Below are 15,083 nucleotides of genomic sequence, written 5' to 3'. Positions count from 1 at the left end.
GGGCCTATTTTAAAAAGAGAGCCGAGTCTCCTATTTCATAGGGACGGCCCTGACAATAGTTTTTAGATGTACAAAACTCTCCTTAAAAAAAAAATGTACAAAACTCTATATTCATTAGTGACTTATACTTTCAACCTTCATTGAGATTTAACACGATACATGCCAAAATGCAATTGATCAGGAGTAAAAAAGAAATTTGTTGTTGACCCATTTAAAAAGTCTGAAAAACACCAATAAAATACGTAAATACCCCGATGGCAGTTAACTACCAAGGAAAAGAACCGACGACAGTTAACTACCGCCGGTTCCATCAGCATTTAACTGCCGATGCGTTCTTTATACAGACATAGAAGCGTTGGAAACATATCAGTTTCATTGTTCTTCAAAATTCTTTCAACTACTCTCCAATTCTCACCAAATCCATTTTCACGAGTTGCAAGCCAATCAACCCCACATTATCACAAGTAAGTTGCATTAATCATTGTAATCATAATGTTAGTTTGTTTGGGTTAATTTTTTTAGAAAATTTGAGTAGTTTGTATGTGGTTAGAGTTGATGTAGGAATTGACAATTTAATGATTGCATGTGTAGTTTATGAATTGGTAAATGAATGTAGTTGTTACCTATGTTGTTTAAATGATATTTAAGTATAATGTGGTTTTGAATGGTGTCAAATGAACACATTTGAATATGTTTGATACTTTGCACACAAAGTGTTTGATAAAATTCACCAATGACAATTATTTTGATTATTTAGTTAGTTTAGGTTATGGAAATGATGTTAATTATAGTTTGATAAAATGTATATTGATTATTGATTACTTAGTTAGTTCAGGTTATGAAAATGATGAAAATCCTCACAGAGTGTTTGATAAAGTGTTTGATTATTTAGTTAATTTAAGTTATGTTTAGGTTGAATATGGTTGAATGTGGTTTTGATTTTCACCGATGAATGTATGTTGTGAACGATGTTTAGTTTATAGTTTACATATAAGTTGAATGATGTTAATTTTTTGAATTTTTGTGTAGATATGTCTGATCCAAATCAGGGGCAGCCTATTGATCCAGAGAAACTTATTTGCGGTAAACGCGCTTTGACACAAAGAGCCAGGCAGCAAAGGCAAAGAGAGCACATCCCAAAGAGGGGAAGAGGAAGAGGTAAAGGGAGGCCGAATGGTGAAGGGAGTTCTCAGGCTACCTAGGCTGCAGAGTCACAGGTGGTTGACCCGACGCAGGTCGAGTTCCTGAATTATCAGGATCATATACACGATGCACATGATGGTGGGTATGACCAGCAACATATTCCGGCGGATGTTGTGCGTCAATTAGACGAGGATGACACTGCAGCAGCGACAACCCCAGAGACGTTACCTCTTCAGGCTCCCTTTCTTGGAGGACCGGAAGATACATCTCTGCTAGCCTCTTATGCCAACCATGTTGCATTACCACTTTGGTATAATTCAAATAACGTAAGTGTTATTTTTAATTGTCTAAAATTATCATATGCAACTTTTATATGTGTTTTTTAATTATCTAAGTTCTTATTAAACATTATATCAACTTTTAAATTGGTGCGCGCAATTTAATTTTAAAATGCCGCGCGTAATATAAATTGAGATTACACGTGCGTGCCAATTTAAATGTTTAAATTTTTTTTATATCTGTTTTTGTAAGTTTTAAATGTGTTATGTCTTCCCTAAAAAAAATGTGTTATGTCTCAAATTAGAAATACGTGCGCCAATTTAAATTCGTGATTTTTATTTTTAAATGTGTTACAATGTTTATGTTGTTTTTAATATGTTTTTTTAAATGTTTGTAATTTTTAATATGTTTGTAATTTTTTTATTTAAATGTTTAAAATGTTTATGTTGTTTTGAAATATGTTTTTTTTATTATTTCAGATTCGTAAAAAGCGTAAAGTGAAACCCATTAATCATGTGGCTAAAATTTTGGATCTCCGACGTCCAAACGATAATTAGGAATGGTTTTGGGGTCCGCTTTGAAGTAGATAAAATAGTCACAAGAAATGGGGGGGTTTGAATTGTGACCCTTTAAAAATTATCCTGTAATTTAAAATTAATTCTCAAGCTATAACTTGGAATGGTTAAGTTAGTGACAAACTTTAGAACGTTCTGATGTCTGAGTGCAGAAATAGTTTATCAAGTTAAATGTGTATGTGTGTGTTTGTGTTTGTAGTAAATAAAGAGTATAGGAAAGAGAGAATAAACACATAGAAATTTATAGTGGTTCCCCCAATGTGGGTTAGTCCACTCCTCACAGTCTTGTGAGAGTTTCCACTATGATGCTTGAGATAATTTCTCAAATCCTGCACCTTACAATCTTTGTTCACCTGAACACTTTCAATCATGTATTCTCTAAGCCTCAGCAGGCTTACACATTGTTGCTAAGTTAACCACTTAGACTTTTACAACCTTTGCTCAAACTAACACTTTAGTACCCCTAAAGCTAGATGAGACTTTGTTACAATTTGTATGAAGGTTTGAATGTTTGTGAATCAAACAGACAAGAAGAAAGAAAGAGAAGTTATCTTAGAGATAACAAAGAGTATTGATGTGCACTAAGTAAATGAAAGCCTTAGAGATTGATCAATTTCAGATTGCAAGAGCTTCAAACAAAATCAAGTTGTTTTCTTGTATGCTTTGCAATGGTGCAAGTAATGTTGAGCCTTTGATCTCTATTTATAGAGTTTTTGGGCTGATATAGCCGTTGTAAGGTGACCAATGGTGTTATGCCACGTGTCCTGGGTCCCACAAGCTTTTACTTGAAAATCTGGGTGAACATTCTGACCATCAGAATGTTGTTGCGTTCCCAGGATGAACATCAGAATGTTGCTGTGTTCTTCATCATAATGTTTGATATTCATGATGTTCTTCATCTGGGTTCATCAATGATGAATATCTGATGAATTTTTGGGCTGGTCCAGTGCGTGACATAAGATTTGTTCATGTTTTATCCTTAAAAAGTTGCTTCTCCATATGCATCAAAAGTTGTTGGAAAAAGTAGGATAAAGCTACCAAATCTATATTGGACTTTGTGCAGGAGAGAGAGGATAGTGGATCTGCATCTTTAGGCCCATGCTTCAAGGAAATCTGCTTGATTACAGTTCAGAGGACAAGTTATCTCTGATGCAAGATCTCTTTTTACTTTGCTTGCTAACTTTTCACCAACTACACTGTTCATGGCTGGAAGCATGCGCAGAAACGAACATTCTGACCATCAGAATGTTCCATTTGTTCTTACTTTAGGATGATTTGTAAGACTAGATTTTAATGTAATCAATCCTAATAGTAAGGATATAACTGAAGTGCAATGAATGCAACATCTAGGATTAAATTCTCATTGGAATATTCCTAGTACTTTAATGTTCATAGTCTCAGATGAACATTAAAGGTCATTTTGACATAGATCCTTGTTCATGCCTTTATTTGTTGATAGATCCATACAGATATACTTTTCTGGACCTTTTATTCATGTCAAGTGTACTTGCATGTTCTTCACGTTCTTGATGAATCTGGGTTTGCTTATGAACACCATTCTGAGCTTCCATCAGAACGTTCTGATCAACACACTGATCAACATTCTGAACTAACTTTCTGAACTTCAGAATTAGTTCATTTATTGAATGTCCTTTGATTTCATGTTTCTTGGTATGAATTAAACTTTGTTCCTGTCTTAGTAAAACACTCAAGAGCACAAGTTAAATACCAAGGAATTAATCAAAGTCCATTTAATCCTTAATCATTAAAGTTTATTATCTTTAAAATTAATTAGGGATTTTGCCTCAACACGCTTAGGGCTAGCGGGCTACATGATTTGGCTTACACGGGCTACGCCACTGTGCCTCATGCTTTGCTAATGACTTTATGCGAGAGGTGACATGTCGAGACCAACAATTTTCACTTGCCTGTGGGGGAGATGACCGTTACTTTGGATGATGCCGTATGTCTTATGTATCTTCCGATTGAAGGGTGAATGTTGAGTCATCCAAAGAAGATGTATCGAGCTGATGGTGAGACACTTAGGAGTGATGTCGGCGGATGCAGTGATAAATTGCAATGCAGAGTATGGTGGTTACATTAGTTCTAAGGCGCTGAGAGGGCTACCTCGATGCTGCTACCAGATTGTCGGATCCAGAGAATCCAGGGGATCGATAGGAGCTGGAAAGGGTTAGGACTGCTTCTGTGAAGTGCTACCTCTTGTACTTGGTTGGATGCTTGTTGTTTGGTGATAAAAGCAACAAACACATCGAGTTGGTCTATTATCTGACGACCATGGAGGACGGCTACGCGGGGATGCGTAATTATTCTTGGGGAGGGATGACATTGGCATACCTATACCACTATCTATCTGATGCCACTTTACCTGGAGACAGAGCTCTTGGGGGAAGCATGACACTGCTCGTTGTAAGAAATTGTCACATTTGAACCTTAACTTTATTTTTTAGTTTTTTTTCTTGCTTAATAACTTATAAATGTGATTTGATTGGTTTGTGCATGGATGGTTTTTGGCCCATTTTCCTGGCCTTTACAGTGTTGATCCACATCCCAAGTATATAGAAAACTATCTGGTTGCGGCCAAATGGACGTTACAGAAGGGTCATGGAGAGGCGGTGACGTATCACTCATTGCTTGATCGTTTGCAGTTTGATGACGTTACCAGGAGGCCGTACGAGGAGCACAGGGAGATCCAGGGTTTTGAGGAGATTTTCTAGTATTCAGGTTGAGTTATGTGCGGTGTTGTTAGGGTGTACCGTCACTTGCCTGAGAGAGTTAGGCGGCAGTAGAGATACGTCCAGAACGTCCCTAGACATACGACGAATGTTGTTGAGCTGCGACCGGATCAGATTGTGCAGGCATTCATTGACTTCCATACTCACATGATTAAGGAGCCCGATTGGGGAGAGCCGACAGTAGAGGAGACCTGGCGGATGGAGGAAGGCTATGTACTATGGTACACTAGGGTGTCTCACCCTCAGATTTTGCCACTTCTTCCAGGAGATCTTCTGAGGCCAGCAAATGAGGAACAGATCATTGTACAAATGGGAGCAGTACGAGGCGAGAGGCTCGCCAGATACTTATGACTAGGGGTGGAAATGGGCTAGGCGGGGCCAGGCTTTGTAAGGCCTAAGCCTGGCCTACTTCAAAAATTATAGGCCTGAGCCTGGCCTATTACCCATCATAGGCTCATTTTCGAGGCCTAGCCTGGCCTTTTTAAAGGCCTGATGAAGCCTGAAAGCCTATTTAAAAGTTTATTTTATGCTAAGGCTTGGCAACACATGTAAGCCTACTCCTAAATAGGTCAAAACTTATTAAGGCCCAAAGCACACAAATATGTTTGCTACTAAATAATGAATTCTTATGAATGTCTAATCACACCAATATATCAGCTACTAAATAACCAAACGGGCTTAATATGCTTTTTTTGCAAGCCTTAGCCTGACCTGTTTAATTAAATAAGCCTTATAGAAAGCTTGAGCCTGACCTTATTAATAAATGAGTTGGGCCGAACTAGACTTTAAATAGGCTAGGCCGTAGGCCCCTGTGGGACGACCTGACATGTTCCCACCCGTACTTATGACATGGTTAGTGGTGTTGTTACCTATGCTGATGAGCAGTTGGGTCAGGAGGTGATGAGCCCTGAGCAGTGGTTTGAGGCCATGCATTGATATCAGGACGCATCGGCAGTTAACTGCCGAGGAAAAAGGATCTGGCAACTGTCGAAAAAATTGAATCCATCGGCAGAAGAGTATTTTGGTCTGTTACATGTGTGTTTTAGCCTTCTTATGTACTCCCTCCGGTCCTATTTATAAGAGACAATTGACTTTTTAAATTCATTGAATAATGGATGTATTTGGTTTAGAATATAGACCGAATACATCAATTATTCAATGAATCTAAAAAGTCAAATGTTTCTTATAAACAGGAGAGGAGGAGTATGGGAATAACAATTTTCAACAAAAAAATAACATCAAACCAAAACGACATATCTTCATCTTCCATTTCCAAACTAGGTAGTATCTTCTCTCGTTATCCCTCTTCTAAACCTCGAACAAAGAACACGCATGAAGCTACGAACACTTCCTTCTTCTTCGACACTATCACGTGTTCTATCACGTGCCCTAACCTCTTCAACCGCCACAACAACCACACCACCGCAATGTGAATCAGCGTTTCCATCGAAGACCGTCACCGTTGCAAACTTCGAACAGTCGTTAGCGGAGCTCCGGCACCATGTCCGGTCGTCGGACTTCGTCGCCATCGACCTCGAGATGACCGGCGTTACAAGTTCTCCCTGGCGTGATTCATTCCAGTTTGATCGCTCCGATGTTCGGTATCTCAAGGTTAGAGACTCCGCCAGTAGGTTCGCCGTTGTTCAGTTCGGCGTTTGTCCTTTCCGATGGGATTCGTCTAACCAGTCCTTCGTGGCATATCCGTAACACCTCTCTCTCTCTCTCTATCTCTCTTTTGTTTTTGAGAAATGGAAAATTAGCTTACTGCATTGTGATTAATGATTATTACTTATGAATAATCAGTTTATTAAAATATTTATACAGATAGATAGATAGATAGATTCCTTAGGGTGTATGTGTTTGGTTGAACTCAATGTTATTGGTGTTACGCTAAGTATAAATGGAAAATTAAGGCATGTTTGGATAAACAGCTTATCTAAGTGCTTAAGGTATGAACACTTATCATAGTGCTTTTGTTAAGTTATTTCTATAACAAAAGATAAAATAAAGTTAAAGTTTTTTTTTTTTTTTTTTTTGAACAAGAAGTCAAAGTATTTTTATATAAGCTGTAAGCCGTGTTCATTAAGTTATCGTGGAGAGCTTATAGACATGTATAAGTTGTTTCTATAAGCTAGCCTGGAGAGCTTATGAACATGTTTTAAACTAAGTTTAATCAAATAAATCAATTAAAGTAAGACTCTTAGTGGTGTGTTTGACATTTTTTGTAATGCTGGATCGTGTTCTAAAACTGTTCAAGTAATAGTGGAAATGTTTACCAATAGAATTTGATTGATGAATCATGATTGGGAGGCATTGCAATTTCATGATGGTTTGATAATGCCACATATTTTTGTAGATATATGTTTGTCAGGTTTTTATGATTTTTTTTTTTTTTAAATTTTATCAACATTATAAATAGATAAATAGATGATAAACACTTGCAATACATTGTCTAACTCTCTTTTTGAACATTTTATTAATTATTGAGTGAAATTCATTGGTTCCACTACTTTGAGAATGAGTCCCGTGTAAAAGTTATGGAACATGGACATATTTCACCAAAAAAGAGAGAGGATGTTGGAAGGAGGTATCAAATAGTGTTGCTAGTGCTTTTCTAAATGGAATACATATGCTGGTATGAATGTTATCCGTTGGTTTAGACTTAGTAAATGTTAGGAAGTAATAGCACATTAGTACATTTGATCAGCACAATAGTTGTAAATACAATAGCTTCTGGAAATGGTTTTGTCTTATTCTTCTTTGTTTCCATCATTTTCTTAATTCAAATGCAATGAATTGCCTGTTGCTGTTCTAATTTAGAAACTTGCTCTTTCTCAGGTACAATTTCTATGTTTTTCCACGTCAGGAGCTTTCTGGTTTTGGCCCATGTAATGAATTTCTCTGCCAGACTACTTCGATGGATTTCTTGGCTAAATACCAGTTTGATTTTAATGCATGCATACATGAAGGTTGCTTACTTTTTCTTTTATTTTGTGCTATTAGCTTTGGTATTTAGATTAGTAATTAGCTAACTAATAGAATAAAGGAGTTTGTGCACCACTATCTGCTGTAAAAGGTCCTGGCCATGGTAACTGGACTAGCCTGGTTACTTTTTTATTTCTTTTATTTTATACATGGAAAAACTAAAATGTGGATTCTACACATATGGGTCTATAACTTTGATGCTCGAGTGGTTCACGATAAAACCGATGTAATGGTTATATGCAAACCTGAAAGGCTCCAGATACATGACTCTTAGGTCATAGGAAATTTGAATAGGCATGTTTTACATATAATTCCATTATGACTTCAATGATTTCTTTAGTTTGAGAGTTTGCACCCTTGGATAATGTCAGGGATATCTTATTTATCCAGAGAACAAGAAAGGGAAGCAATAAGGAGTTTGAATTCAACCCATGATAGTGAGTGTTCAGACATTTCTAAATTAAATGATGTTAGGGACATACCTTCTGTCAACATGGCAGACATTTTATTCACTGCACGAATGAAAGATAAGTTCAGTGAATGGCGTGATGGGTTATTACAGGAGCAAAATCGGTCAGACCAAATTCAAGGATCTCGAAAAGACTCAAAACAACAATTTCAATTGATTTTCTTTAAGACACATCCAGCTCTCAAGCTTGATGGATTCACCTCACGTCAGCTTAAGTTGATTCAGTTGGTAATGTTGTTTTAACTTGTCTCTATCTACTGTTCATATGTTCACGATTTGTCTTTTCTCTCATATTGGTATTTTGAATTCATCATCTATTCACTTCTTTTGGTTAAAAATATTATAGTATTGTGCATGTACTAAGGTTTTACACTGGCTAAATTTTGCTGATTATAAGTTTGAAATTTCAGGTCATCAAAAAGCACTTCAAAGATCTTTCTTATATCAATGTGAACAATGAGGTTTCTGGTTCCCAACAAATAGTTGTGTATACAGACTCGGAGGATGAACTAAACTTACTTCTGGTAATTAACTCTTAAATATTATGTTTTTTTTCCTTTATAATTTTTGATATGTGGCTCTACATTGGCATTGATTTTTGGTTTAGAATCTTGAGATGGCTAAGGACATTCTACAAATCATGCATAACTCTAGGTTTAGTTATAAATGGCCACAAATAATATTAAAAGATGATGCCTTTATACTCTATTAGCATAGGCATCCCATGTGTAGTATAGGTTGAACAGACGAGAAAGTTAAAATTAAGTCGTGAACCGAGTTTATTGATGTTACAGCACTGTATTGGGTTCCTAATAAATGTTCTTAATCTCTTGTAGAAGGAGGTAAAAGAGGAGAATCAAAGGGCAAAAGAGATGAAGATCCAAGCTGCAGTTGGATTTCGCCATGTTATTGATCTCCTTTCATCAGAACAGAAGTTGATAGTTGGTCATAACTGTTTTTTAGGTATCAATGACATTCTTAATCCTTAACAGGCTATATTATTCTGTAAGACAGTAAGATAATATTATATCATTCCATGATACAGATATTGCTCATGTCTACAGCAAATTTATCGGTCCTCTTCCCGAGACTCCAGAAAAGTTTGTTGCCTCTGTTAACAAGTGCTTTCCACACATTGTTGACACGAAAATACTCATGAACACTAATTCTATGCTCCAAGAAAGAATGAAAAAGTCCAGAAAATCACTTGCCTCTGCATTTTCTATGTTTTGTCCACAAATTGCTGCTGGCTCCAAAAGCACCGAGCTAGTTACACCTTCCCAAGTGAAAGTAAAAGTTGAAGTTGATGATTCAAGGTTTGTCTATGTATAATTTTGAAGTTTGTGACATAAGAGTTATGTTTCAACTAGTAGTTTTTGATTTTTCAACTATTTTCATACATGTTACAATTGTTTCCTTCATTTTTACAACTCTTTCATTGTTTTTCTTTCTTGATATCTTACCCCAGTAATGCAAAGGTTATATGGATACATTATTCACTTTCACTACTCTTATTTCTTTATTTTAGCTTAATTGCATTTTTGGCCCCTCTAGTTTCTCAAATCAATTGTGTGATTTTGACCCCCGTAGTTTCAAATGAGCAATTTTGGCCCCTATAGTTTATCCCTTTTTTGATTTCATAGCCCCATTCAGATATTGATTTAATTTTGACTAAATTAGCTGACGTTTCATATTAATGACCCATATTTCGTTTCTATTGGCCAAAGTGGATATTTGAAACAATATTATTATATAAAAGTAATAATAATCATACACGTCACGTGACCTGTTTTTACAAAAACAATAAAAAAACATAAAATTAAATTGAAAACACATATAATTGGGAAAAACATTTCACCCTAATTCTGAAAATGTGAAGAATACGAATTAGAGGAGAAACACGGAGACGACAAACTAGAGGAGAAACATGGAGATGAAGACCAAGTCGACGAAGACGAAGGTATTAACGGCGATGACAAAGGTATTAACGGCGATGGAAGGTGAGTTGAGGTCGACAGGGCATGGAGAATACGACAGTTGATGGAGGAAGGCGATAGGGAGGGAAAGTCACAGGGATTCCTGACAATTCATTGTTTTTCAATTCACCCTCATCTTCAATTTGTCTTCAATTCTTTCCTCCATCGTTCATCGACATTTTTAAAGTTTCTGTTGTCATCAATACCCAACAGTACACGTTGTTGTTAACACCTGTCGCAGTGAACATCTTTGCCGGCTTTGTATGTGCCTTCGTCGTATTCGTTTTCCTCCCTTGCCATCTTCGTTTGCATTTTCGTCTCAAATGCGATAGTTTACGTATTCGTCTTCCTATTTTTCGCATTCCTTGTACATTTTTTCTTTTTACTGATTTGGTTGTTTCATAAAAAAAACAAGTCACAGTGTTTAATTATTATTACTTCTTTTTATAATATTTTTTCAAATTTTCACTTTGGCCAATAGAAATGATACATGTGTCATTAATACGACACATCAGCTAATTTAGTCAAAATCTGAATTGGGGGTATGGAATTAGAAAGGGGATAAACTAGAGGGGCCAAAATGCTCATTTGTAACTAAGGGAGCTAAAATCACACAATTAGAAAATGAGAGGGGCCAAAAGTGCAATTAAGCCTCTGTTTTTTTAACAGTAAAAGCAAATTCTTTCATTAGAAAAAGTGAAAAGGATTACAACATGATGATTGTAGCAAATGTGTTTAGGTAGTATCCATCCACTTAAGAGAGAAACTCCAACACCAGAGCCTAACCAGTCATGACTTACGAGTAACAATACACAGTGTCACCAGGAGCCAATTTGGCACGACTAAACCAACATCTAAAACCCAACTTTCAGCTTTAACACATTCTTCCGTCCACGATCATCAACTACGAAGATAAGGGAAACTGCAATCTTTCTATCTATCCAGTTAGGGATCAAATTTTTGGCTACTGTAGACATGTTTTGACTTTAAGTGTGCTCAGGTGTAAAATTCAGAGAGGGTTCATAGAAGATTTCTAACTAACTTTTCTTATCAATTTCTGATTCTCATTGAATGAATAGAAAACAGTTACAAGCAGCTTTATATAGAAGCTGAAGGTTACCTGCTATAGCAGGTTAACCTGTTACAAAACTGACATGTGTCCGTCACTTGACAGCTATTCATAACTGTCAAGTGCCAGCTGTACATAGCTGAAACACACTATAACTAAGCTAGGCCAACTACATCTCTTATATCAGAAATGTCAAAATTGATCCCTTGATTTGAAGATAGTTGAAACTTGGGATGGTTGTAGAAATTGGTGTCAGCACCAAAGTGGTCCTGTCCACACCATGTTATCCAAAATAGCCCATCTTCGATAGGACATTTCAACAAACGAGCAGTGTGCAATTTCCCCCCTAAAAACTGGAAGCCCATTCGACACAATGGTTGTCACAAATGATACCCGCATAAACAACAGATGCGACATAGAGTTTTGTACCTATGTCTGACGGCTTTTAAGAAGGCCGTTCGAGTCTGAGATTCAACGGTTGACGGGCAAACACGGCTTGCTTCAAAATGGAGGGGGATTGATGATCCATATGTCCCCGCCATGTGAACTTAACTTGAGGGAGGGGGGTAGGGGCTCCGGTTGGGGAGCTCTGTTAAGCTGGAGACCATAGCGGATGGGAGCGAGATTGCGAGGGGGATGATGTGCATATGCGGCGTTTGTGAAAGGATGGTTACCGAACACGGGTGAAGTAGACCGTGGAAGAGGGGTCATGGGAAGATGGGTTGATGGAGGAGTGAGGTACCATGGTGGTGAAATGGTAGCGTGAACACATCTTTGAAGATGCAGGGAACTGGAGAGGCACCAGCAGCCTCGCTCCCACCGATGGGGGAGAAAACCACCACAAGGGAGGGGGAAAATTTCCCGATAACAGTGGTTTTTTGAGGAACATTCCTACTCTTTTATGGCAAATAAAAAAACTGTACAATGGCGGATAACATTTTTATTCTTGCACACCATTTTTCTGTCTACATAATTTGCATATAGCTTGAGGTGATTTCTTTAGAATTTAGACAGAAAATTTTAAATAATTAGTGTCTTGTATTAAAAAACTGTCCTCTTATATTAATTTTCCTTCCGTTTCCGTGTTATCTTAGCTGCCTCTTTTTATTGTTCCTTTCATACCAACAAAAAATGTGTATTTGCAGATCGTCCAGCTGGAATCCTGGAGGCAAGCATGAGGCAGGATATGATGCTTTCATGACTGGATGTATCTTTGCGCAGTTATGCAGTGATTTAGGAGTTGATTTTAAACTCCATGAATCTTCAAAACAATTAGCTTTCAATGAGAAACTACAGAAATACATTAATCATCTATATCTTAGTTATATGCATGGGGATATTATAGATCTAAATACCGGTTATACAGTTGAAAATTCTTCACCAAGCTATAACCTCAAGAGACGGTACCAACAAATTTTGTTTGAGAACATTGTTATTATCTGTGGATTTCCTTCTAATCTGAAGGCAAGTGAAGTACGAGAGTGTTTATCTAAAGTTTTCGGTTTAACTTCTGTAGTTTCTGTCTACCACTTGGATGCAACAGCAGTGTTCGTTCAGTTTAACAAGACTCAATTAGTTTCCGACTTTCTTTTGTTGAAGGAAAGCTTAGAGAGAAGTAATGGTCCAATCTCGGTTTTGCATCCGCTGGGAAAACTTTTGGAAGGTGGAAATACATGTGCTGCTAATTATGATGCTTATAAAGAAATTTGTGGTTCACCCTTATCAGAAACTCTGTTTGCTGATCAGGCAAAGGCAGTTGGCATGAAGTGGAAAACCAAATTGATTGAATACAAGGAATCACTGAGGAGTGACAAACATGAAAATCCAACTATAGAAGAGAATGTAAATGATGCAGCTATGAGTTTGTAGAAAATATCAAGCCAAACACAATTGATCAGTTAAGAAATGTTCAATCTCGTAGGCAAGCCGCCCATTCCTGTGGCGCAGAAGCCAACTTGTGATTTTTGGCTAATTATGTGTACACCATCAGGATGCACCATTCAATTTGTTTCTAGTGTAGTATTAACCAAATTTAAAAGAACAAATATTTTGTTCTACGACTATAAAGAAGTCGCCCCTTTTGATTTGGTTAAAATTAGGTGTAGTATCTTTTGTGATGAGTTAAATTCAGCTGTACTAATGGGGGTGGGTTTAGTGGGAGAGGGTAATCTTCCTACGAAGTGGCATACAAAAGTTTGACTCATGGCAGGGAGAGCTACCCACATTTAGCGAAGAACCTATGAAGAGAAAAGAATATTCAGCTGTAACTGATACCTCAGTTGGTAAGAGACAAACCACAAAATCTTAGAATTTTAGGTAGGATACTTTATTGTTTTTGATCAAAGTTCTTGGTAGGATACTTCTCGTGATGTATTGTAACCAGAATTCTTAGAGTTGAAAGGAAAAAGATTATTGTTTTGCATAATAGTTTCATGAAGTCGGTATATACACATCACAGTCAATTAATCTGTTAAGCATTTCTATTAGCTGCATAAATCGTTTTCTTACTTAGATGAACTGGATTTTCACCCAATAAAAAGATGAATGAACTGAATTGGGAGCTTTACTTTTTTCACTTTCCGCTGTATGAAATTTGAAATATTCAAGTTATGAATTTTATGTTAGACATTAGGAATAAAACATCTTCAATCATCATTGTTAAAAATTAAATTAAGAAATACTCTGGAATATGATCAGTTAAGAAATGTTGAATCTCGTGGGCAAACCTCCTCATTTGAGATTGAAGATTTTGCATAAGCCAACTTGTGATTTTTGACTTGTTATTGTGTACACCATCAGCATGCAACATTATACTCCCTCCATTCCTTTTTCTTTTGATGTTTTAGTTCTTGACACAAGTTTTAAGGAGTAATTAAAGTGTATAAACATTTGTGTGTGTTTTACTTAAATGTCCTTATTTATCATTAAATTCACATGTGATAAACCAAAGGTCATAACCACTTTAGGGGTATAACGGTTAGGATTGGATTGGTTTTCACTCAAAAAAATGTCCGAACCGATGAAACCTTCATCGGTTTGGATTGGTTCGGTTTTCACTGCTTTTCAAAAAAGAAACCGAACCAAATTAATCGGTTTGGTTCGGTTTGGATTGGTTCGGTTGATCGGTTTGTTTAAAAATACAATTTAAAAAATTCATATTCTCACAAAATATTTCATAGAACTTTGTATAATTGTATTTCATATTTTGTTTTTTCATGTTCTCTATTTTTCAAACAACTTTTTATAACTAATAAACTTAGTAAGAACACTAACCAATTGAAGCAAAACAGATCAAAATTAAAATAAGTTTAGAATTGACTAGTTAATCTCTAATATTTTTAAATCTTTAAAACTTATAAAATTATTTCTGAACCAACAAATAAAAAGTTATGCGTGCAAATAAAAAGTAGCATATATATTTTATAATTTTATTTCAATTTTTATCGATACACATCGAACGCGATCAAAATTTAATGGTGTTCTTTTTAGTTTTATTTCATTTTCTAGTTCTAAGATAATCGCAAATCGCAATGCTTTCTTTTTTGAATGACTTTTTCTAATCTTCACTAAACAATGACATATAACATGTATAAATCAATGACATAGAAAATGAACATAAAAAACAATGAAATATAATGAGTATAAATCAATGACATAAACATGATAAAACTAACTAAGAGACGAACGATCTCAGCGGTGACCGGTGGTGATGAACAATGAGTTTGGTGTGGTTGACGGCTATGGTTTCTTTTTTACTAGAAATGAAAGAGTTTGACTGATGAGATGAAGATGATGATGAGAGAAAGTGAATGGATTAAGAAGTATTTTATGTTG

The 15,083-nt window shown here is 36.3% G+C and overlaps 1 protein-coding gene and 1 pseudogene across 2 annotated transcripts; both read left to right on the top strand.

Moving 5' to 3' along the window:
* Window positions 1-1,031: 1,031 nt before the first annotated feature.
* LOC146938716 (uncharacterized) lies at window positions 1,032-4,732 on the top strand (annotated as a pseudogene).
* Window positions 4,733-6,005: 1,273 nt separating this feature from the next.
* AHG2 (Polynucleotidyl transferase, ribonuclease H-like superfamily protein) lies at window positions 6,006-13,674 on the top strand. 2 transcript variants are annotated; one of them, XM_085752597.1, is made up of 7 exons: window positions 6,006-6,453; window positions 7,589-7,719; window positions 8,107-8,432; window positions 8,615-8,728; window positions 9,041-9,167; window positions 9,250-9,520; window positions 12,395-13,674. In XM_085752597.1, the coding sequence occupies exons 1-7, from the start codon at window positions 6,083-6,085 to the stop codon at window positions 13,116-13,118; spliced, it is 2,064 nt and encodes a 687-aa protein (XP_085608723.1). In that variant the 5' UTR covers window positions 6,006-6,082; the 3' UTR covers window positions 13,119-13,674. The 2 variants fall into 2 exon arrangements, with proteins under 2 accessions (XP_085608723.1, XP_085608724.1); XM_085752598.1 differs by having other exon boundaries at window positions 6,006-7,385.
* The last annotated feature ends 1,409 nt before the right edge of the window (window positions 13,675-15,083 follow it).

This window comes from Medicago sativa, chromosome 3, assembly GCF_051527215.1.
Source record: "Medicago sativa cultivar Bolivia chromosome 3, Bolivia_mono, whole genome shotgun sequence".
NCBI lineage: Eukaryota > Viridiplantae > Streptophyta > Magnoliopsida > Fabales > Fabaceae > Medicago > Medicago sativa.
Note: the sequence above shows the minus strand (reverse complement) of the source record. Positions and strands in the feature narration are given on the sequence as shown.

Bases quoted from the DNA above. Each gene is read 5' to 3' on its own strand.
- AHG2 (XM_085752597.1), top strand. From the start codon at position 6,083: ATGAAGCTACGAACACTTCCTTCTTCTTCGACACTATCACGTGTTCTA. The intron at 8,729-9,040 runs GTAATTAACTCT...AATCTCTTGTAG, and splicing joins ATGAACTAAACTTACTTCTG to AAGGAGGTAAAAGAGGAGAA. The intron at 9,521-12,394 runs GTTTGTCTATGT...GTGTATTTGCAG, and splicing joins GTTGAAGTTGATGATTCAAG to ATCGTCCAGCTGGAATCCTG.